We start from the raw sequence: 26,454 nt of genomic DNA, 5'->3' as shown, positions 1-26,454 counted from the left end.
TGATATTATTTTATCAGCCAAATAAAAAAGTTAGATTGCCATGTTTGGGGGAGAGGGTACTAGTTTATCTGTAGTACAGGGTTATCTGTAGATAGTAATCTGCTGATAACATATCTTATACAGAGTGTAACGACTTTACACTTTAGGTTTAGTGAACCCATAAATGTAGCAATCGCAGATAAAAAATATTTATTTGATATTTAAAATTGTAGAAAATAAAGGAAAAAAATATATATATTATATAAGTTCAAGTGGTATTGAATTTTTACATGTAGTGGAAAGCAAGGAATTAAATTTAAAAAAAAGGATTATTTTGTGAAACATAATGACAAATTGGCATGTTATAACTCTTTTCCGTTAAAAGGCAATAAATTTGATTTGTAGCTTCATTCTTGTTTTAGATCTATCCTTTGATTGTGTTCATGATAGGTTTTAATGATCTCCTTACATTTATACTTTGTTTAAAGTGGTTTTTGACTGTGACGCATTTATTTGTTATTATTGTTGTTGTTTTTTCCTCCAGTGACGCGTCTGTTCTTTAATTTTAATACACTTCAGTAGTTTCTTACTGTTAAACTATTTTTATTTTGTAGATTTAATGGATGAAAGATGTATTATGGATTTATGAACAGAGACCATAAGGTAAATGAAATTGTATTAATTATTTTATGTTGAATGATTTAAATTTAATTTCATATATGATTTTATTAGTTGTGTATTACAACTCTGTAAATCGAACAATAAGACTTAGTGGTCTATAACCTTATATTATTTGTTAATCAGATTTAAAGGTTGATGTACGATATTGACCTTAAATAATGACTACATGCTTATGGCGATAAAAAGATTGAGTTTTCAGTTATGGTGAGAAGATAGAAATGGTTAAGAAATATGAGTATCAATAAATAATTCTATAATAGTTATTTAAAGGAATAATGTTGATTTATTAGGTCATAAGAAATGTTACAAAGTAAATATTTCTTTAGTAAAAAGGAGTGTTGTTCTTTAAATATGACGTGGTATTAAATATGTATATATTTTACCTCAAGTGCAGTAACATTAAGTATGAAATAAGTCATTCACTTTCTTGAGTGCTGATAAAAGTTGATATTGCTTTATGCTGATTTGTGATGATTTGTGATTATCGAAATATTTAACGGTAAACACTCAAGACGTGAAAATATTACATACAGGATCTAATGAAAGGATCGATATAATGGAAGGATAGATATTCTTTTAACAAAGTTCACTGAATTGCGTACAGGGATTGAAAATTCTTTGGTAGTTGATTAGAAATTGATTTGGTTAAAATTTACATTGCAATAATAGATGTACATATTTGTTTAGTGAAGATGGCAATCTTGATGATCCTTGGTCAAATTCTTGAAAATGGATTATAAATATAATTATGTGAAAGATACAACTGTATTTATTATGAAGGTTTTCTGTAAGTTAAAATATTTGAGAGGATTTATGTTTGTTTACAGTTACGTCATTTTATATTTATATCAACATTATCAATCATTCATTTTTTGTTCATCTTAAATTTCAGGTAGCTAAAATCTGATGAAGTTTTAACCCTACATTTTCGTGCCCAGTGATGGATATCTTATAAATTAAGATAAATGCAAATGAGGATATAGAAAGTTTAAGCTGCTTAAAAATGCAGGAGAATATTATTTAGGAGTTATTTTACTTAGATTTGTTTTATAAAGAGATAAGTAAAGAAAGAGAATGGGTGCTGTGAATAGTTGTTGTATTCCACGAAAGAGTGGTATCGAATCTGGAGGTGGGAGCAGGAAATCGAAAAGTTTACGTTCACATCGTCGCCAACTTAGTGCCACGTTTAACATGACTGTACTTGACGAAGAGAATGATGCTATGATCAAGAACCAAATTGATATAAATGTGGCGACGGAAGAGGAGCTTATGACGTTACCTGGAATTAATCGAGCTACCGCAAAACAAATTATCGATTATCGAAAACAGATTCGTGGATTTAGGCGTGTAGAGGATTTAGCTCTTGTGTCCGGTGTTGGTGCCGCTAGGTTAGAAGCTATACGGAATGAAATATGTGTTAAAAGAAGTAACGGCTCAAATGGAAGTAGTAAAAACTCACCAGAAAGTGGTAGAAACAATATCAAAGATGCCAACTCAGTTAAAATTATCAATCTTAATACATCCAATGTGTTTCAGTTAATGAAAGTCAAAGGTATTGGTCAAACTTTAGCTGAAAACATAGTTACGTACAGAGACAAAAAAGGGCCTTTTACAAGTATAGACGATTTAATTAAAGTGAAAGGAATTGGGCAGCATGTACTCAGTGCAATAAAACCACAATTAACATTAGACGAAAATGTTGTAGCGGATAGTTTATCATATTCTTCATCTAAAAAATCATCAAACTACAATAACAGTGCAATACCTAGTAGAAATTCAGACACTTCTTTCAATTCGGAGAACCTTTCAATTAACCCATCTAATGATTACACGAAAGGTTCGTTAGAGAATTTATTGAACACTTTAGGACCGTTTTCAGAAAAGCCAGTCAGACCTATTGTGGATTTTCCAAGTTTTAAGTGCAATAATAGAAATGCTTTGAAAATCGCTTCTTGGAATTTACAATGTTTTTCTGAGGAGAAGGCTGATAACCCGGGCGTTAGAGATGTCGTCTGCATGACGATTTTGGAGAATGGGTAAAAAATATTTATATATCTTATATCAGTTACTCAGTTTTCATTATTTAAGCAATATATCATCTGGCATCACTGAACGTGTTGTTTATACAGTCATCAGTGACATCTTTATGTCTTTTTGTAATCTATATTTTAATGTGATAGCCATATGGTAGGTTGAAAATATGATATCTAGATAGCTTCTCATTAGTTCTGGAATGTAGGGCTACTTCTTTAAATGGTCAGTCTAATATAAAACCATGAAATGGAATAATCTTAGGATCCTACTGCTAATGAAGTAAGGTTGTATTGTAACCTTGATAGCATGGCTGAAAACAAAACAAACAAACAAAATTTTGGGTTAAAAATATAATATTCAGATGTTAATTCAATTTTTATTTTTTTTCATGTTAAATTGTATAACTGGCATTATCTGAATAGATGATAAATCTGCCCTTTGAAAGAAAATTTGCTGTCATGTGTTAAATCATAGTGAAGTGCACTGAAATATCTTCAAACTTGTGGTAATATGGTTGAATCTTTACTTAATAGCAATATACAGACTCTTGTAAATGATAAATCTTGTGGTTGAAATGCTATCTTGAATTTAGATGAGAATTCAGATTTTGTGGTTTTCATAAACCACAAGTAAACTGAAGCTAGAATAACCCAACTTCTGGTAAATTGGTCTACAATTTTATTGAGTGACCTGGCTTGTTTTGTTGAACCTTCAAATTATATATGAGCCGCGTAACGACAAAACCAACATAATGGGTTTGCGACCAGCATGGATCCAGACCAGCCTGCGCATCCGCGCAGTCTGATCAGGATCCATGCTGTTGCTTACAAACTCTATAACAAGTAGAGAAACTGATAGCGAACAGCATGGATCCTGATCAGACTGCGTGGATGCGCAGGCTGGTCTGGATCCATGCTGGTCGCAATCCCATTATGTTGGTTTTGTCATGACACGGCTCATATTAGCCAGCTTTTGCCTAAGGATTTGTGAATTCTTCTTTTTTGGAGCTAGACTAGTGGCTCTTCTTGTTTAATGATGGTCTAGAGACAGACAAAATGTCCAATATATTTAGTCTTTATTAAACAACTAGTCAGAAATTGATTTATTTTGAAAAGTTGTCACTTATTCTGTCAGAGAAGTAGGAGATTGTTTTAAATATTTTCAAGAGTATTAAACACAAGTGAAAATAGAACCATTAAGTCTGACTTGGGAGTGAGATATGCTCCTTATTAATTCCAAATAAACTTTTCTTTTGATTTTGTGCCTTATTCTATAATTTATTTCCCTTATTCATTATGTCATGAAGATCTTATTCCTTATGTATTCTTTTTTAATAATAAGACTACAACCAGAGAAACAGAATTCTATGTATAACTCAGTTTCAAACAGTATGATATGACTTATATCTCACTGTCAGTCACTGATATTTCATCAAAAACATAAAATATAAATATTATATTGATCTTGTTTCAAATGAGGTTATGACCATATGGATAATATATAAATAACCTTAAGAGAAAATTATTTAAGATAAGAATTATTGCTTATATATTTCAGGTTGAGTATAGTGGCAATACAAGAGTTAGCTGATCAAAATGCTTTACAAAAGGTAGCTATTTCTGTTTTCTTAGTAACCATTCTACAGCTGTTTAATACTAAATTTGCCACTTCATTGTGGCTGGGGGTTGCCTTTAAGGTAAAATATTTTTAAGCTTGTAAATTCTGTATATATCATTAGTTATAAATATTTTTGACATGTTATATGACCCTATATAAATGGTTGTTTGAATATATATACCGGGTTATACTGCAAATAGCTGTTTATATAAGGCCATATAACCTGTCATGATTATCCAATGGAAAATGATGTTACAACCATGTAGTAATAAGCATCTGTGATCCAGATCACCAAATGATCATGTTAACCCACAGCTTATAAAAAGGGTGAAAACTACTGAATTTTATTAGGTAATCAGTATTGAAAACCCCTTTAGTGATACAAAAAAGGTGCATATAATAACTTACTGATAAAAGTACAAATGTATTCTACAGGCCTTCAAAAAACGAAACTGAAACCTATTGTGATAAATAATAAATGTGCCCTTTACAAGTGTTTACGGAATTTATTTAATTTATTCATTAACAACAATTATGAAATGGGAACTTTAAAAAATGTTATTGATAAATTTTGTTTAACCCAAATGTATTGTGAAGGAGGAGGTATTTAATAAAACTATTTCGTATGGATGGCATTGAATCTAGTTTACAAGCTGGTACTTTTCCAAAATACCTGTTTTTGTTATTATTTTTTATGTGAGGGAACATTTAATATTTAAATCATGCAAGTTTTTCATTATCAATTATCTTTTGAATATAGAAAGGTGGGAGTTTAATATTGTATTAAATTTAAAGTGCTTGAAAACTTTAAAAAAATATTTACGAAATATTGGGCTTCACAAATATTTTTTTTATCCAAAATATAAGTACACCCAGCAACAAGAACTTATTAACATGTTGTATGTTATGAATAATGCAACAGTGCGTAGGTTGCCAAGTGTAAACTTTAGATATATATGATTATTTTTGCCTACTTTAAAGTATTACGTTAAAGGTTGGTATATATAAATTTACCAATAAAGAAAAGAAAGAAATTTTTCTCAGATCTCCTTAGGTGTTAAAGGGCCTCTACTTGTTATAATTGAAATAAACTTACAGTTCACTCTTGAAAAGTGATGTCATAAAGTGTCAGAAGTGCAGTCATGCAAAAGTAATTAAAATTTTTAATTTATTACATAAAAATACTTTTAACCTTTTAACTCTGTTGAATTTATATATTGGGCTCGTCATGTGTTGCACTGTTCATATTTCAATGGAAGAAATTCTAAAATTTAAAAGGAATCAGCCAAGCTAAAGTACATGCACAATATATTAACAAAATCACTGTACTCTTGCGAGCTTATACAATTCAATGTGTACCCTGTCTAGTGATTACAAACACATGTTACTTGGGAGCCTGTATATATGAACTTTTCTTGGGATATTATATAATGTGATATATGGGTGGCTTAAGTCTGAGATTGTACCTAGCATTGCAATTAAATGATACAATGATATGTTCCAAGTTGAAATAGATATTTTACATACCTCCCTGATGATGATGATGCAGTCCCAAGTTGTGATGATGAAGATGATGATGATTTTAATGATGATGATGGTGATGATTTTAATGATGATGATGATTTTAATGATGATGATGATGCAGTAGTAGTGATGATGAAGATGATAATGATGATGATTGTGATGATTTTAATAATGGTGATGATGAAGATGATGATTTTAATGATGATGATGATTTTAATAATGGTTATGATGATTTTGGTGATGATGATGATGATGCAGTAGTAATGATGATTTAGTTCAGTTGATGCAGTAGTAATGATGATTTAGTTCAGTTGATGATTTTACTTCACTAATGGTGACTTTTATGGTATTTTGTTTTCCCTTTGTTATTCTTATTGAAAATATACAGGTAAAGTGCTGAGGTGAATACACTCAACAAAGTTTTGTATGATGTATATTTTTGTTGAAAATGTATGCAGTTATTGTAACCACAACATGCCTATTGGTTGTTAGATACAGATAATTTTATCTCATCAAAGATTTAAATAATGTGGTTTTAAGCTTTAAGTGTTCCTTTTAAAGGCATATGTGACAAGTTTTATTATACCAATGATTTTGCTAAAATTGTCATTTAAATAGCAGGTTTTTTTGTTTTTTTTGGAAAGTTTTATCTTTGAACAGGACTCATTCTGAGATTTTGTTTTAACTATAGCCTGCGATATTTTTCATTGGACAAATAGACTTGTCCAGGTTCAATATTTTGCAAAGTTTATTATGTATTTGGGGTGGGAGAATCAAGTTGAAAGTTTGAAGATGGTCAACCAGAGGTAATTAGAACTTGCCGGGCTGCACTGATGTGCTGGACTAGACCTGAACTTGTGGAAGCTTGCATGAGCATAGCAAGGTTAAATGAAGTAGTTCTGTTTTAATGCCAAAAGAGTTCAGGTTCAAGCCTTTAACCATGGGAATCTGGCTTCAAGGTTATAGGACTTTTTTTCCGAGTTGAACAATTCTGTCACAAAGCCTCAGATTTTCATTGTTTAGTGTACATTCTATGGCAGTTTTGAATTTGCATACCTGAGATCTAAGTTTGAGCTTAAAGAATTTCTTTATTACATCAGACCCAGCTCTCAGTATTATGTTAGTAGTTCATTGAAATAGTTTGAAGTTTAATGTATTGATATATAACAAAGTTCACTCAATCAAATGGTGCCCATTTAATCTGCATGGATTTTGTGTTAAATTATTTGGTAACTGTGATGTTAATCTATCAGATTACACAGTTTTCAGTTTGTTAGGTCAAATTTAAACAAATTATAGAACATTTATTTCAGTTGAAACATTGAGTGGGTAGAAAGAATTTGACACTGATTGACATTTTTGAAAACTGTACAATATATCAATGTTTAAATAAGAAATTCATTTTTCTTGTAAACTTTCCACCTACTCAACATACTACTTAGAGGGTGTGGCATGTCTTTTCTAAGCCCTGTTCTGTTTATTTATATTTGGTGATTTTGAAATTTAGGTAAAAAATAGTAAGTTAACTACCATTAATAGTTTAAGTTGTGCAAAGAATTTTCATGTTTGCAATCGGAACATCCTAGGCTATTATCTATAATAACCTCCGAAGCAATATGGAGTTAAAGTAGTTCTACCATGTGGTTTCAGATGTAAACAGAAACAGAGATAATGTAAAATGAATGTATATAATATCATTTGACATCCAATAGAAAAGTAATGTCTGTTTCTGTACACTTATGATTAAAAATATGTCTGACAATAATTTGTAATTTAAATATGCCCACTGATGTACAATTTTAAATAAATCCGACAAAATGTCAAAAAGTTTTTTTTTTTGTGCTTTCGGTTTCTACAACCATAATAATGAATATAGAAATAATGTATTGTTTGCTATTCACTTATTTTAGGTGAACTTTTACTACATATATTGGAAATAAACTTGTCAACAACTCCCAGCATTAAATTACTTTTTGTTTACATGTTTAATTTCTTAGCGTAGGTTAGACCGAAATACCGCATCCGTTCTGTGTATTCATATTATTGTGTTCGAGGTCCTTATCTGAAGACTGATGGAAAGGGCCGAAAAGTTGCGATTGAGAAGTTTGTTGCAGTAATGTTTTACCAACTTGTTAAGTATAATTAAGCCAATATAAATACTGTATTTGTTAAACTTTAATATTCTTGACTTGTGAAGTTAGAGATAACAACTGACCACAAATATGTGTGCCCACATAGCGAAAGTGACACTTAGATTTTGATGGTTCATTAAATTTTGAGGTTTGCTATTTCTTGATATCTTTCTTTTGTGATAATTTCATAGTATATGCAGGTCCATGATTATATGAGAGTTTCCAAGGCTGAGTGGTTTCGGTTGCTGTTTCAAAAGTCAGTTGTCCCTCACTGCTTTTTGAGTGTTGGGGAAATGTGAGGAAGCTATCTAGCCTTTTTACAAAGGTTGTTGGTTATAGCAAGGTGCCCACTTTAACATGAAATAATGCACTGAGTGGCTCAAAATGACTTACTTTACCATTAGAATATGAAATATAACCTTTGACACCTGTACAAGGTGATTATTTTTTTTGGCTCTTTGGTGACAGTCTAGGGTTTTGTGTATATACATGCATTTGTTTTTGCACTCTAGCTTGTACAAATTCAAATCTCCTACATGGTTTATTTCTGATAATTGTGCTTCTTAATGTTACTAAATAAAAATATTTGTAAGATATAATTCAGTCAACAGAATTATAAGTACTATGTGACTATCTAACCATTTAAAGCATGTATTGCACTGGATGTAAAGTAAAATTTGACTGCCATCATTGTTAGTGTATTGTGAACACAGTCATAATTGATGTTGATACATTACAGTTCATAAGCGATATTTAACACTAATCCCCACTTATAACAGGAAAGGAATAATTTGTAAGGGAAAGTTTTTCAGGTTTTATTTTGTTGGGAGTTAAAAAAAAAATTTAAGAACTAATATTATATAGTAACATGTTGTAAATACTGTAACAGTTTTTCAAAAAATTATTTGATATTTTTCACCAAGTATATCCTTACTTTGTTGAAACCTTTGAATACAAGCTGCAATATTAAATCACCCGCACAAATGTACAGTCAATCCAGCTCACACATAATATATGTAGTCTGTCCAGGTTTCTAGTATACTACTATTGTAAATTTAACTTTTAGCTTCTTGAATTTTAGTAAGGTATACATGTAATTACCTGATAAATTAAGACAAATTAAGCACTCAAAAAGATTTTCTTCTGTTTACAGATCTGTGATGAGATGAATTCACCAACACTACCAAATATACAGAAGTGGGCAGGGCATAGAGGAAAATGGAAGTGTGTAGTGTCAGAAGCTACTGGCAGAATGCACATGGTAAGAAAAATGCTTTCACAATTCCTTTCTTTTTAATAAGTATGATATTTTATGTTACTTCATCTTGCAATATTGATTGTTTTTTCTTCTGAAATATTAACAACTAAGTTTTATAGAAGTGTTACAAAGACCACTAATTCTGTCAATAAGGTCCAATCTTTTCATGTATAGTAAAACATCTGTTGTCCTACTTGTAAAAAACTCATATTTTCTTGTCATAACAGATGGCCAATGATTCAAATTTGTCACAATATTATGCACATTGTATTTTGACATATGGATATTAACAAGGTCATTGCTCTTTGAGAGGAAATGGATTCTGCTTAGAAGCAGTTTTTTGCATATATTTGACTAATAAATAACACTTAAGTTTCCAAAATGAATAAGAATAAAAAGAAAAAAAATATACAGCATTAGTTGAAAAGCATAAAATACTATTACTTGTCGCTTTGAAGAAAAAATGCAAAAAGAATTAATTGTGTTGCTAATAGGAAAATGTACTAAAATTACTGGAGTATTGATTTAGGCTCACAATATTGTTCACTCTTAGAGGTTTCTTATAGAATTGTGCAGATTCAGTTGTTTCTATTTTCACTCATGATATTTCAAAGTTTAATTGTGCCCTTTGGGTATCCTAAAACACATTTAATCTCAAAACCAAAATTATAAACAGACTCTAGCATTAATTAATCTCAAAACCAAAATCACAAGGATAATGAAATCCTGAGTATGCAGAGAATTTTAAAGACATTGTATTGACAGTAATGTTGCATAAATGTAAAGTGGTAAGTGCAACTTGTCCTGAACTTTAATAAAAAAGAATAGGGTTTGAATTACAATGTTTAATAATGTAACAGAAATATGATATATCTTTTAAAAAAAATAAAAAGAAGGAATGAACAAAATCTATGATAATAATCATATTTCTTTGAAAAAAAAAGAAGGAATGAACAAAATCCATGATCAGTGCTTTAATTGCATACCAACAAAGTGGAGAAAGATCAAACAGTTTTGAAAAAAATACTATTTATGAAAAAAGGTGCATAATAGAGTACATTTGTGTATTTCTCAAAGCTTTTAAGTGTATTAAGGTATATATCTGCTGTCTGTAATTAAAGAATTATTGTTTGATGACAGGTCTTTAACTGTTTTATTGACAAGAGGTCATTTTCTGTTGACTCAATGTTATTTATACATGTATGTACAATGAAAAAAAAGTATGGTGCTATCTATAAACAGTCTTTTTTTATGTGGTTTTTATTCATACCTGGTTTTTAGCTCACCTGTCACAAAGTGACAGGGTGAGCTTTTGTGATCGCTTTTCGTCCGGGCGTCCATCGTCCGTCCGGCGTCAGTAAACTTTTACTTTAAATGACATCTCCTCATAAACCACAAGGCCAATTTCATCCAAACTTCACAGGAATGTTCCTTTGGTGGTCACCTTTAAAAATTGTTCAAAGAATTTAATTCCATGCAGAACTGTGGTTGCCATGGCAACCGAAAGAAAAAACTTTAAATATCTTCTTTTAAAAAATCCTAAGAGCTAGAGCTTAGATATTTGGCATGAATTATCTTCTAGTGAGTGTTTACCAAGTTTGTTCAAATAAAAGCCCTGGGGTCAAAATTGGCCAGGCCCCAGGGGGTCATTGATTTTCCCTATATGCATATAGTAAAATCTTAAAAAATCTTCTTTTAAAGATCCCAAAGAGCTAGAGCTAAGATATTTAGCATGAAACATGTCCTAATGAGTGTCTACCAAGTTTGTTCAAATAAAAGCCCTGGGGTCAAAATTGGCCCCGCCCCAGGGGGTCATTGATTTTCCCTATATGCATATAGTAAAATCTTAAAAAATCTTCTTTTAAAGAACTCAAAGAGCTAGAGCTAAGATATTTAGCATCAAACATGTTCTAATAGGTGTCTACCAAGTTTGTTCAAATAAAAGCCCTGGGGTCAAAATTGGCCCCGCCCCGGGGGTCATTGATTTTCCTTATATGTGTATAGCAAAATCTTAAAATCTTCTTTGAAAAAACCCAAATAGCTAGAGTTTAGATATTAAGCATGAAACATCTTCTAGTAATTGTCTACAAAGTTTGTTCAAATAAAAGCCCTGGGGTCAAAACTGGCCCCGCCCCAGGGGTGTCATTGTTTTTAACTATATGTGTATAGTAAAAACTTAAAAAAATCTTCTTTTAAAAAGCCCAATGAGCTAGAGCTTGATGTTTAGCATGAAACATCTTCTTATGGGTGTCTACCAAGTTTGTTCAAATAAAAGCCCTGGGGTCAAAATTGGCCCCGCCCCAGGGGGTCATTGATTTTCCCTATATGCATATAGTAAAAACTTAAAAAATCTTCTTTTAAAGAACTCAAAGAGCTAAAGCTAAGATATTAAGCATCAAACATGTTCTAATAGGTGTCTACCAAGTTTGTTCAAATAAATGCCCTGGGGTCAAAATTGGCCCCGCCCCGGGGGTCATTGATTTTCCTTATATGTGTATAGCAAAAACTTAAAAAATCTTCTTTGAAAAAACCCAAATAGCTAGAGTTTAGATATAAAGCATGAAACATCTTCTAGTTAGTGTCTACAAAGATTGTTCAAATAAAAGACCTGGGGTCAAAATTGGCCCCGCCCCGGGGGTCATTGATTTTCCTTATATGTGTATAGCAAAAACTTAAAATCTTCTTTGAAAAAACCCAAATAGCTAGAGTTTAGATATTAAGCATGAAACATCTTCTAGTAAGTGTCTACAAAGTTTGTTCAAATAAAAGCCCTGGGGTCAAAACTGGCCCTGCCCCAGAGGTGTCATTGTTTTTAACTATATGGGTATAGTAAAAACTTAAAAAAATCTTCTTTAAAAAGCCCAATGAGCTAGAGCTTAGATGTTTAGCATGAAACATCTTCTTATGGGTGTCTACCAAGTTTGTTCAAATAAAAGCCCTGGGGTCAAAATTGGCCCCGCCCCAGGGGGTTATTGATTTTCCCTATATGCATATAGTAAAAACTTAAAAAATCTTCTTTTAAAGAACTCAAAGAGCTAGAGCTAAGATATTTAGCATCAAACATGTTCTAATAGGTGTCTACCAAGTTTGTTCAAATAAAAGCCCTGGGGGTCAAAATTGGCCCCGCCCGGGGTCATTGATTTTCCTTATAGTGTTATAGCAAAACTTAAAAAATCTTCTTTGAAAAAACCAAATAGCTAGAGTTTAGATATTAAGCATGAAACATCTTCTAGTGAGTGTCTACAAAGTTTGTTCAATTTAAAGCCCTGGGGTCAAAATTGGCCCCGCCCCGGGGGTCATTGATTTTCCTTATATGTGTATAGCAAAAACTTAAAATCTTCTTTGAAAAAACCCAAATAGCTAGAGTTTAGATATTAAGCATGAAACATCTTCTAGTAATTGCGTACAAAGTTTGTTCAAATAAAAGCCCTGGGGTCAAAACTGGCCCCGCCCCAGGGGTGTCATTGTTTTTAACTATATGTTTATAGTAAAAACTTAAAAAAATCTTCTTTTAAAAGACAAATGAGCTAGAGCTTAGATGTTTAGCATGAAACATCTTCTTATGGGTGTGTGGGGGGTGGGGCTATATACAGGTGAGCGACCTCAGGGCCATCATGGCCCTCTTGTTTTATTTTGAAGTTGATTTATATAATTATGTCACAAGGAAAGTTGATTAATGAGATACAGAGAAAGTTAGTAGTTTGAGAATAACAGTAAATGATGAATCACCATTAAACCATTGAATGAAATAGTTGTACAAACTGGAGCTGAAAGGCTTGAAATAAATAAATATATTTCTTCATGTGAATTGTTAAAAGCTAATTCATTCTTTATAATCTAGTGCATGTATAACAGAATGTTTCCATGTTACAATTTTTCCTACTTAGAATACAGACATAAACTATCGCTGGTTCACTGTTATAACACGTAACAAAAATTGTCATTTCAGAGCAACGAATTTAATGGATTCTTGTATGACGAGTCTCAGGGTATATCTGTAATAAGTTCCTGTCTTCTGGCAAAGACGAAAAAACAGAAACCATTTACACGAAGACCTTTTATTGCTACATTCAAGGTAATTTACTCTATTATTGATTAGTTAGTGTGATTATCACCTTTGTTCTATAATTATACCTTGTCGTCTGCTGTAAGGTTTGATTACACTGTTTCAGGTAATTTAATCATTGATTTGATTGCGTCTGCTTCTACTATATACATCTGCTTTCAATATTCAATATCTGTCTACCATCAAATCAACAGACCAGCAGAAATGCAAAGATCTACAAAAAATGCCCTTAATTTATCAAGATTGTGTGTTAGCAAGATTGAAATAGAAATAGGATTTGGTTTTTTGCGGAATCTTTCTATGTACATGTATATTTTCGTTGAAGTATTTAATGCAGAATTATGTTTGCTATTTATATCTGGAAGAAATTATGAAACAAAAGAAATAAGCGGGTCTGTTACAAAATAAACAAGAACTGCTAAATTTATATACAAGTAATAGAATTATTCTACTGGTATTGTGAAATGTAAATTAGATTACTGAAGAGATTTCAGTATTAAGCCCATACTGCGTAGCGCTATAGAGTAGTCTTGTCACAATTCAAAAACAGTTACAAATGCAGGCTTGCCAAGTTATCTTTTGTTTATTGATGATTAAATACTATACTGGAATGTTATATTGATTCTAGTATACCTGTTATTCTAGGTTTAATAATGCATTGTATAATTTAACAAGTATTATTTAGGTTATATGAGCCTTCGTTGAGTGAAACTGTAAATAGTTTATATGAGCCTTCCTTGTGTCTAACTGTTAATATCCACCTGTTTTATTAATAAACAGGAACTTTATGTAGGTTATTTATAAATGACAAGATTTCCTGTCTCTTTTAATTCCTTACAGTGATAAATGGCATGGGTTACCTTGAATTAATTTACAGATATTTTGATGTTTTTACTTTTATTCATTTAAAAAAAAATACATATTAAGCTTCTTGCAAGTTTTGACGTGCCATCAGGTCCAGGTCCCTGCGAGGGGTTCAACATTACTGGGGGTTAGATAAATGAATATCAAGAATGAACATGTTAAGCAGTTCTGTGATAAACCTTGGATTTTAAGCTGCTATCTTTCTTAAACTAATTGATTTTAGTTTGAACAGTATTTTTCTAAGCTTGGTTGTGCAAATTGCTTGTTGGTAATTTGAACGTGTAATCATCTTTTAAACCTTTCCTCCTGGAACTAAGCAATATTTGTACTGGTGTTGGTTTAGTAAACATGGTGTTGATCCCAGTACGGTTTGAACCAATGATCTTTTCCAATTTAACTCAGCTATCCTTATACACATACAGCCACCAGTCTGACCAGTAAGCAGACTTCAGAATGATTTATTGAAGCCTATTAGTGCCAGTTAGGTTTTTGTTCAATTTATATGCAATTTATTTAATAATATTATACAGGTTCTTCAGATTTCCTGTACAATTCCTGTAGCTTACATTAATCATAATTTCAGATAAAACGATTTGACTGTGCAATAGTAAGTGTACACCTTAAAGCAACAGGTCTGGCTAATGAAGATTTAGGTCGACTACAAGCAGAAATAGACAAGATCTCAAACCTTGTTGAAGCTATACAAGAACAACTACCTGGTAAGAATACACTTTTAAATTTGTTTGTCTAATTACTTTTCTTTTCTTTAATATAGGTGTAGCAAAATCTAAATTAATAACGAGAGCTTAACTACATTTGAATGAATAAGATAACTCAATAGCATACATCACAAATAAAATTTCAACATAAATACATGTACATTCTATTAAGAGTAACACATGTAGTGTGAAACTAACTACAAGGGAACAAATATTTATAATCTTCATGTCAAAATGTGACTAAAATATACAAATTACTATATATCGACACTTCTTATTGATGGAGATACAGATTTTCCCTTGTCTGTTTGTCTGTCTTGTTGCCATGCAGACCTGTCCCACTGTCTACAGAGTGACAAAACGAATGATCAATGTCCTATGGACTAAATTATTTTTTGATTATTTTGCATCATAAGGGAAAGCACAAGGGTTTTGTGGAGCAGACATCAATAAAATATATTAAAATCATTTTAAAAATGCATAAATTAATACTGTATTGTTTGTATAACATACAAGATTAAATTATCACTCACTTATAGATATCAGCAGTTATACATGTATTTTCATTCAGGGTATGGGGGAGGTTATTAATTGATAGATCCCTACTCTGACCTTTTATTTGAATAACAATAAATTTCGCCACAAACATTAATATACATGTGCTCTTTTGTTAACAAATATGGTGAAATTCTTATTATTTCCACTAATCTGAAAATTAAGAATTAATTCCACTAATCTGATAATTTAGAATTAGACAGGTCAGGGATCTATGCATACATGATGATTTTTTAGAAAATTTAATAATATAAGCCTTCCAAAAGCAATAGATGTAATATATTATGTTTGTATCTTTAGATGAGAAGGACATTATTATACTTGGAGATTTTAACCTAGCACCAAATACTGATGGTAAGTCATCTAATAAAATAATTATTTTTTTTTAAAAAAAAAGCTTTTCTGCAGTTACTAGTTATACCCCCAAAAACGAAGTTTGGGGGGGTATATAGGAGTCACCCGGTGGTCGGTCGGTCGGTTGGTCGGTCGGTCGGTCTAGCGGTCCGTTGCATTTTCCTTGTCCGAAGCATAACTTGAAGACTAATGGTTGGAATTCAATATAACTTCATACAATGGTCAAGCACATTGAGAGGAAGTGCAGTGCACAAGAACCATAACTCCATCTTGACTAATTACAGAGTTATTGCCCTTTGTTACTTTTCCTTGTCCGGGAGCATAACTTGAAAACTACTGGTTGAAACTCGAAACAACTTCATACAATTGTCAAGCACAATAAGGGAAGTGCAGTGCTTAAGAACCATAACTCTATCTAAGGTAATTACAGAGTTATTGCCCTTTGTTATTTTTTCCATTGCTTTCTTTTGTCCGGACTATAACTTGAAAGACTAATTGTTGGAATTCAATATAACTTCATTACAATGGTTCAAACACATTGAGAGAAGTGCAGTGCATAAGAACCATAACTCTATTTTGACTAATTACAGAGTTACTGCCCTTTGTTACATTTCCTTGTCCAGAGCATAACTTGATAACTACTGGTTGGAATTCAAAACAACTTCATACAATGGCCAAGCACAATAAGGGGAAGTGCCATGCACAAGAACCATAACTCCATTTTGACTAATTACAGAGTTATTGCCCTTTGTTACTTTTCCTTGTCAGGAGCATAACTTGAAAACTACTGGTTGAAACTTGAAAACTACTGGTTGAAACTCAAACCAACTTCATACAATTGTCAAGCACAATAAGGGGAAGTGCAGTGCACAAGAACCATAACTCTATCTAAAGTAACTACAGAGTTATTGCCCTTTGTTATTTTTCCATTGCTTTCTTTTGTCCGAACTATAACTTGAAGACTTTAAAAGTTTGAATTCAATATAACTTCATACAATGGTCAAGCACATTGAGAGGAAGTGCAGTGCACAAGAACCATAACTCCATCTTGACTAATTACAGAGTTATTGCCCTTTGTTACATTTCCTTGTCCAGAGCATAACTTGAAAACTATTGTTTGTAATTCAATACAACTTCATACAGTTGTCAAGGACATTAAAAGGAAGTGCATTGCACAAGAACCATAACTCCATTTTGACAAAATACAGAGTTACTGCCCTTTGATACTTTTCCTTGTCCGGAGCATAACTTAAAAATGTACTGGTTGGAATTCAAAACAACTTCATACAATGGTCAAGCACAATAAGAGGAAGTGCAGTGCATAAGAACTATAACTCCATCTTCAGTATTTATAGAGTTATTGCCCTTTGTTCCTTTTCCTTGTCTTTCTGGACTTATTACAGAGTAATTCAATAAAACTTCATCAATGGCCAACCACATTGAAAGGAAATGCAACATACGAGAACCACAACTATCTTTAATTGCCCACAACCATAACTCTATATTTCAATTCTTTTACAATGTATTCTGTTACTAGTAACATCCTCTTTTCCGAAGTAGTCTTGTGGGGGTATTAATCACATTTAGTGATAGTTCTAGTTTTCATTAAAGTCTTCGATTATTTTGAATCTGAGAAAATTATGTGGGGATTGTTAAGTTTTGTTTTTATATGAGTGACCTGTTTGTGAACTTATCACTAAGCCCTTAAATTGTTTTTATGCTATTAATTATAAATTTCATTTAAAAAGGCAATGTTGCTAAGCAACTACACATTTTAAAATAACAATTAGACTATCTATAGGATTTTTATGAGGATGCTGACCTAAAGGCTCATTATGCTTCATTAATGTTATCATTTTTATTTCTGTAAAACCTTTTTATTTTGGTTTCTTGTTACAGTTTTCAAAAATAAAACACTCAGTTGTCACAATAGATAAACTATCTTTTGCTTCGTTTGCTCTGTTGGCAATTATTATATTTATAGTGAATTAATATTTTGTATGGAAGTCAAAATAGTAATTTGTTCACATTTTGCTACCTTTATGACAAATTACTGCTCATGAAGCGCTATTTTCTTCATGTCATGAACATCTCACATGCTCTTAATCGATTGTTAGAACATTATTAAACACATGTTTGACATTTCTACAGAATTAAAATAGAAGATGGATTTCTGAAGCGTAATAAGCCTTTGATTACAAAAGTCAATGACAATAAAAGGATTTATGACAAAAGCTTTTTCTTTCATGTATTGTTTTTTTAAAGAACCCACCTCTAACATTTCATGATTTTACGTAAGGCAACACACTGTTTTACACGCAACGTTTTGTATAATGTAACTTTTATATACCTTTTATCATGATATTTTGTTCCAAATCAGGATGTGTTTTACAATGATTAATGAGAACTTATCATTTCAGATTTCAATGATTTACGTAACCTAGGTTACCATAATTGTATCAGTGATGGAGTGTACACTAACATTAGTGATGCTAACTTAAAAGGCAGCAAGACGTATGATAATATATGGATCTCGAAACAAACCAAGCAAGTCTTTACAGGTGTGGTTATGGCGCATTTTATACAACTTAAGTTGACTTTTAAGCACTTAGTTATATCAAAATACATGTTAGAACAACAGGTCTGTCAAAATAGGTATTTGAACTTTAAAGGGACTCCACTGAGGTTTTTTAAAATGACTGTTCTGAAAATAATTTTTCAAGATGAATGTTCCATTATGATGTTTAGAAGGTCTAGGTGCAGAATTTCAGATCATTTGCGCACACTGAATAATAATTCTTATTGCGAAAAATGGCTAGCTTTTCAACACTTTTCACTGAAATCTGGATAAAAATAGTACAAATTACGATTTTCAGTTTATTTCAGAGTAAATATCTTAATTTCTTTTGCTTATATCCTTCTGTTTTAAAGTGCCCAACTGATCTATGTATGAAATTCAAATTTTATGTTGTTGGCTTTTGAACCTCAGTGGAGTGCCTTTAATTCAAATAAGATATAGTAAGGTCTTAGTTTCTGGTCTGTAAAGGAAGGTTTTCTGTGTAAAGCTTTTACTTTTAGGTAATCTATAACACAGATGTGACTGATGATCAATACAAATCTTAATCTAAAAATAACTTCTTGTTTTTCCAGGAAACAGTGATGTTATTCGAGAAGGACTCTCAAGTCCCTGGATTCCGAAAGGCTGGACATGGGGTGGGGTGGTCAGTGACCATTGTCCTGTCTGGGCTCAGATCTATACCAGCAAAGATCTTGACTCTGGTGATCTCAAGATAGGGCCAGAAGCTATAAGATTTGCTCTAGGCAACGAATAAATTTTTGCTAAAATTCTTACCCGTCGAAAATTCAATATATATTGCCAAATGACTGTATATATACATTGTACATAAACAAAAAAGCTATTTATTTCTTGCCCATTTTTTTTCCTTAGTGATTTTACTCTTAATTTTTAATTATTTCATTTTTGAAATACCTTCACTTTATACAAAATGAGCTTATATAGAATGTTCATTTGATAAATATAACATAATTGTATTTAAGTTTAATTTAAAATTATGTTAGAAATTAAATTAAATGTTAGGATTAAAAGGTATTTTTTATATTGCCAGCAATTTTCCTAGACCGACATAAGTGGTTGAATTTATGTAATGTAGTTTCCAAGTCTAACAAGTTGTTGTTTTTTTTTTGTTTTTTTCTGTCCTTTTCAAAACAATGAATATGCACTCAACTTTAAAAACCCACTTGTCGTATTTTGATTATTTTAAAATAGAATATGGTAAAATATTTTTTATTAAAGTTGAAAAAAAAATATAGCCATCAGCTGTGGAATTTTATTTTAATTTATGTGTTACTTATTTTAATTTTGATTGAAATACAAAACTGAATGAAATAATAATGAATGATTTAAAATTGTGTATTACAAATTTCTTAATCATGAATTGTCATTTAAAATACAAGGAAAGATACTTGAGAAATTTATCAATAAATTGTTACATAAATCCATCATTAAGCGAGGACTTTGTAAAACAGTTGTATTTCAAGTAAAATAAAGAATAAAATACATCAGTTTCTGGCCATCTTTTTTATTGTTACTTATTTCATTATGAATATAAAATCATTTTTCATTGCCCAAGAAATATATAGAATATTTTTATCAAAATTATTTTCTACCTGAAATACTACCATTTTAGAACCTAGATAGGGGTGTTCTTCAGATCAAAAACTATGATTTTAATAGTTGATCCAGAAATGTGCTTTCTTTATTTGTATATCAGAATTATTTGTAAACATTTGCCAGTACCAGTACCTACTAGCTTGCTTAAATTTTTACATTTATGATAGTTTTAGATATGACCACAATGTGTATACATGTATAATGATTTTCCTTTACTTATTTTGTAAAGTCAGGATATTTTACAGATTAAAAAAAATAAACAACAACAATAAATTCCATGATGAAAAGTTGTTTAAACTGTTATTTTAATTGTGGATTTAACTAAAACAGAAGATGTTATATGTGTATTCAGTACATTTTGATTGGAAAATTTATTTGGAAAGTTACTCAGGAAAAAGATTTTATCCATGGTTATGTTTTTAAATGTTTTATTACTGGGAATATATTCAGATAAATTTGTGAGAATTTTTTTTTATAAATAGATGGTGTGATGAGAGTCAGGGGATGTGGATGGGGCAACTGACATAATTATATGTATAAGAAAAAGAACCGGTCCCTATCATTCTGATATTGACATTCTCTTAAAAAATCCACAGTCGTTGTCTGTGTTCAAACACCCAGAAAGTATAATCAGACTTCAAAACCGAGTTCCAAAAAGAAAAGAAAGGGGTTTGACATTGATAAAAACAAGAACACTGACAATGTTAAATGGAAGACCCAGTTTGAAGACAGAGTAATAATAAAAATAGTAATGCTTAATTATTTCAACAAAATTTATTTTTTTTATTATTTGAAAAAATTATCTGTATTTTGTACTTACTAAATGCAATGTCAAAAATTTATGAACAGTCTTGGATTTTAAGTGTTACGTTTTAGAAATTATTTTTAAATATAAAAGTGTGGATTTACTAGACTGATTAAATTTAGCCAATTTACCATAGTAAATGTGTTACGATTCATTTGAAATACTGCAATTTTATTGGACAAAAAATATTTTTCAAACACTTAATTATATTTATTTGCTATGAATCAAATATTATATTGATATTGAATCAAATACGGAAATAATTTTTGTGTTTTTGTACACTACCACTTTATGAAATAATTACTATGTAATAATTCTTTTATGTTTTATATTTGACCATTTTATGATAGACAATGTGATATTTTATATTTTATTTTAATGACATATTTTTTGGAATGGATACTTTATATTAACCATTGGCTCCACTTATGGACATTTTTGTAAATTTAATCCAAATCTATATATATAGCTGTATCAGATGTACCTGAATTATTCAGGAAGCTTTGTTTTAATCATAGAAGAATATACTTTATCTAAGCTCTACAATTTTTACATTGACATTAAGTTATTTTTTCTAGCAATTTCATGTTAATTTCATGTTTTGTTACTCAGACAGTCATTCAAAACAATGCAAGATAATTTTATCAGATTTCTGAATATTTTGAAACAAAAAATTGAGCCGCGTCACGACAAAACCAACATAGTGTTTGCGGCCAGCATGGATCCAGACCAGCCTGCACATCCACATAGTCTGATCAGGATCCATGCTGTTCGCTATTAGTTTCTCTACTTGTTATAGTTGGTAAGCGAACAGCATGGATCCTGATCAGTCTGTGCGGATGTGCAGGCTGGTCTGGATCCATGCTGGTCGCAAACGCACTATGTTGGTTTTGTCGTGACGCGGCTCAAATATTCTGATCCTTGATCATGTAAAGCATTTTTCTCAATTACATTTATAGGTTATCTCCCGTTGAATAATTTTTCTTGTTCTATGGCCAGTAAGGATTTCTTTAAATTTTGAATAAATTCAAGATTATAAAGTAACATTGTATTCTCAGTCTTTTTGGGAAAAGGACAATATATTTTGAGATTTATACATTAATTTTAACTATTTTGTATGCGATTGAACAAATTTGTTGGATGATCACAAATTTCAACAGATCAAATAATTTCTGATCAAAGTATTTTAGTAGATGTGCTTATAATATGTGTTCATTATTGTTTGTATGATATAAGCTTAACTAAGATTGCAAGGTGCTTGATTTAAGAATGATTTAAATTCATGTGTACATGTGTATTAATTTATACAGTCACAAAACATGTGACTAAAGTTAAGCTAATGACAAATTCAGAGTTGGTCAGTCAAAGAAGTTATGAATGATTGATTGAATTTCAAACACAATTTAACTGGTTTATTTATTTTTTATTTACAAATCAGTTGGTAAATTCAATAGTTGACAGGCATTTTCTTTGTCGTTAGTTTTGTAAATGATGATCTCTGAATCATGTGTTGGTTATATTTAAATTGCCTACCAGTCAATAGCCGATTGTCATTTATCACCAGAACACCATTGAGTATACATTAGTTTTATTTTAACTTTGAAAGCATATATTTATATGTCAAAGCATTCTATCCAACTGGTATCAAAGAGACTATAAACTGAGTTAAAGCTGCACGCCTCCAGATGAGCCAAAATATTTCTTTAAAAAAATGTATTAAGATCTTAAGAAAAGTAAAACGATTTTTTTTTTCAATATTTAATTAATTTTATACATGTAAAGTGCCATTAATGCAGTATTAATCACTATAATTTTACTGCGTTACTAATGCAGTAAGAGGTATTTATAAATATTTTGACCTCTTTTTGGTAATTTACGTGGATTGTAAGTGCAGTTTGCAATGTGTAAATTACTTTCTTTGTTCACTTCACAATATTTTACTTTTGAATACATTTTCAAAAAATTTCATGAAAATTAGAATGGATCTGGAGGCATGCTGCTTTAAATCCACGTGACTAGAGAGAATGCGAGAGCATATTACACTACAGTATATACATATATATTATAATGGGAGATTAAAGTGTGAATTAAAAAAATAGCTCACATCATACATTATATTATTTGATATTTTCTCTTTTTTTTTGCTTACCTGCTGCAAATGACTTAATAGAAAAATCATCAATAATTTATTCCATTTATGTTACAATGTTTTAAGAGGTGTAAATGAAAATCAATTTACTATCATGTTTTATAGACATCTGTTAGAATACATTATGTCATGTTTTGTCACAATGATTGAATCAATGCAATGAAATCAATAAATGGATATTAAGATAAATTCTGGTCTTGTAATTTTTAACTTTTTATGTGATTTTACATTTATGTGCATTTTAACTCAACTTGTTTGCGAGCATAATAAGTCACTTCCTAAGGCCCATAATTTTGACAGAATTATGGCCCTCTATGAACTTAGAAAATTCCTAATTGTCTTAGCGCTTGTTTTTTTATCAAGATAACAGATTTGTCAAGCATGCTGCCCTACCAATAGCTCTTGTTATACACAGGGTATACCATTACTGGAGTCAGCTGGACTGCCCATCTGTCTGTAGACACATTTCTTATCTGCCCTTCATTCTAAATATCTCCTAGGTTCCCATCAGATAGGGGAGATATTAATCACATTGAGGTCCTCTTAAAGTTACAACTGTTCATGAACTTGATTTTCTATAAACTATAGAAGTCAAAGTTCATCATATTATTTTAGGTATTTGTTTTGTCAGTCCAAATCATTGTGTCCTATGATATTCATGTAAGCAAAATGAAGCAAGATTTATTCTTGGAATGTTTCTGAAAGAATTAAGCCATACAGCATTATCAAATCTAGGTAATTTTTGCTGAAAAGAATATAACCAAAGATTAGACATTAAATAAGTCACTAATATGAAGGCTTGAGTACACAGGAAAATGCAAAGCACTATTTGTTTAACTTCAAAGTTAAAGTTTTTTTCCACACATTTTCATGTGATAAATGGTGAGAATTTAGCACAGAGAGGTGTACAGTACTGTAGAAGAATTAAGTTAACTGTCGGTAACAGAATTTAATCTGTCAGTACATCAAAGCTCAGTATGTGGGGATTATTATGTTCCACAAGAATATTGGGTTGTTTTCTCAACTTGCTTTTGATTTTGGCCTTATAACGGTCTTTTCAGTCTCTTACTTTCTTTTTCACTTATGATTTGTTTTAGTTTCTGTGTTCTATTTTCTGAAATCGTGACATCATTTAGGGGTTTTCCCATGGCATGAAAAAACCCGATTCCATTACAGGGATCTTGCCTTTAGGAATAATGCAGAATAAATACATTATGGGAGAATAATATTAAACAAAAAGTTGATTTTCAACATTTAATTTATTGATAGCATTCAATCGAGTACATACATGTACATCTATTTCAAATACATGTATAAGAAATATTTATTGTCATACAACACAAGTTGGTAATTCCAACATGCTAATGCCAGCCTGAGATAATAACTTAGTCTATGCTAGTAACAATCACTTATTCTATGCTAGTAACAATATAAAATAAATAAAAATTCTTAAAAACTTTAAATTATTATGATATTATCTATGCTATGAATAAAAGGAAAATTATGAAAATATGAAAGATATCTACGGGAATTTAATGATATGACAAGCCTTATTGCAAACATATTTATGTTGTATTGTCATCATAAATTTACTAAATTAGCTTGTAACATTGGTATAAGAGATCAACTTGCCTTGCCAGGTTAACGCTGTCTGTGCTTTTACTTACTTTTAACTTGGTATTTTCCTGTTTAATCTTTAATTAATTCACAACATGGTTGATTAGTTCATTACAGCTTATATTATCATATCAGAAAAGCCTTAAAAATTATCATTTGGACATGGACATGCCTTAAAAATTTAAATGACATGCAATAGCATTGCAATTGAGCAACATAAAAAGGTCTGGTTTTATACTTTACAATAGTTTACAATATACACTTTACAGTCACACCAATCAACATAAATAGTTATTGTAATACTTTCTTATAATAAATAAGTAAATTTGACAGTTTAAATATTTACTTTTACCAAATAAACTTGAATTGTCATCACTCATTTCTTTATCAAAAATAGGTTTAAATCTTATTTAAAATCTCTTTTTCAGGTTTACACTTTGCATTTCAGCAAGAACGACCAAAGAACTTATACTTGGATTATAAATCTCTTCCACTCTCAAAATCTACAAACGGATCTAGCATTTCTCTACAACAACATTTTACAATGTTCATCAGTACCAACATGTCCTCATGTACTTGGAGAACAACAGGCAATGCAGCAATGTCCTTCACTCTTAACAGCCATCAACAGCACTAAAATATAACCAAACACAATGGCAATTTTGCCAATGCTTTCTTTGATTCACAGGCTACACAACACAGAATTGTTTAAAAAACACAATTGAACACATGTGTAATATTGCCATTTATATCTCTAGTCACCTCATAAGTTATCAATCATTGTACCATCAGTTTCCATTAACATTTCATTGTCAATAAAACTAACTTCATCATTGTTTTGTGTAAATGTTTCTAATTGGTTGTTCACATCTGCAAGGTTAGTTTGTGCTGGATCACCTGATTGGCTATTTTCATCTTGATCCTCTATTTCTATTGGTTGAGATTCGTCAGTACCCTGTACAGACTCAACAGAGATACCCATTGCCTTCCTAATTCCCTGCAAGCTAGTAATGTTTTGGGGAATTGTCTGAAATGTTAAAAGATACACGTAGTGTTGATATACAAAACCTTATAAGGTTGTTTTGTGTTCATTATCACAGGAACAGAGCACTAGACTACTTTCAGAGCTTGAAACAAGAGCCATGCAGAAATTTTCTACAAAGGGAGTAGTTTAGATGAAGTTAATGCTACATTGAGGCTTTTCATCAGTGACCTACACATACTCTGATACAGAAAAAGATGAATTTAAACTGAAAGACAAGTGTTAAATTTATAATGAATACCTTTTTGAGGTTAATGAAATATGAATATTCTTGCTAAAACCTCAACCAAGTGGTGATCAATGCCAACATGAGTAGAATTGCCATACTCACAATAATTTTTTATCATTTTCTGACATTCTGATAAGTTGAGCAAACTGGACAATTATTGTCTCATTATATGTAATGATCATGAACTTCAAATACGAGTACAACATTAAAACCTTAATCTGGACTTTCATATTTAAGCATCTATAATTTTATATGACAGTTATAGTACTGCCCTTCTGTATATATACGTGATGGAATTAATCAGCTCTGAACTTGGAAAAGTCAACTGAAGTTGAGGAGATTAAGGTATGACAGTACTGAAATTAAAAGCAAACAAAATAGAGCTTGGTCAGACTGCTGTTTAGGTTGTCCTACTTCTACACTAGTGGCAAAGGTTTTTGGTTCAAGATATGTACTGGTTAAATATAAAGAAGATACTCACATCTTTGGCTAACTTTGTAAGCTCTGTCGTAACCTTGTCAGCTGTAAGAAAATTAAACATGAAAATATTAGCATCTTATCATAGACATTCTTAACAAACATATTCCCTTGACTCTACGCTGTTCTAGCAATTATTTAGTGGTGACAGGTGGGATAG

General features: G+C 31.0%; 2 protein-coding genes across 2 annotated transcripts; one reads left to right on the top strand and one right to left on the bottom strand.

Moving 5' to 3' along the window:
• The first annotated feature begins 490 nt into the window (after window positions 1-490).
• Window positions 491-23,118, top strand: LOC132734761 (endonuclease/exonuclease/phosphatase family domain-containing protein 1-like). Its single transcript, XM_060721608.1, has 9 exons — window positions 491-642; window positions 1,553-2,696; window positions 4,252-4,303; window positions 9,121-9,228; window positions 13,175-13,300; window positions 14,739-14,874; window positions 15,730-15,783; window positions 18,204-18,344; window positions 18,934-23,118. The coding sequence occupies exons 2-9, from the start codon at window positions 1,735-1,737 to the stop codon at window positions 19,113-19,115; spliced, it is 1,761 nt and encodes a 586-aa protein (XP_060577591.1). The 5' UTR covers window positions 491-642; window positions 1,553-1,734; the 3' UTR covers window positions 19,116-23,118.
• A 1,051-nt stretch (window positions 23,119-24,169) lies between these two features.
• Window positions 24,170-26,410, bottom strand: LOC132734762 (uncharacterized). Its single transcript, XM_060721609.1, has 2 exons — window positions 26,299-26,410; window positions 24,170-25,573 (listed from the first exon to the last, which is right to left on the bottom strand). Exons 1-2 carry the CDS (start codon window positions 26,356-26,358, stop codon window positions 25,310-25,312), a joined length of 324 nt encoding a protein of 107 aa, XP_060577592.1. The 5' UTR covers window positions 26,359-26,410; the 3' UTR covers window positions 24,170-25,309.
• Between the last annotated feature and the right edge of the window lie 44 nt (window positions 26,411-26,454).

Source organism: Ruditapes philippinarum, unplaced genomic scaffold (genome assembly GCF_026571515.1).
Source record: "Ruditapes philippinarum isolate M1 unplaced genomic scaffold, ASM2657151v2 ctg3287_1_1_1_1, whole genome shotgun sequence".
NCBI classification, from domain to species: Eukaryota; Metazoa; Mollusca; class Bivalvia; order Venerida; family Veneridae; genus Ruditapes; species Ruditapes philippinarum.
The sequence above is the reverse complement of the archived record's forward strand: the minus strand, read 5'-3'. Positions and strand labels throughout refer to the sequence as shown.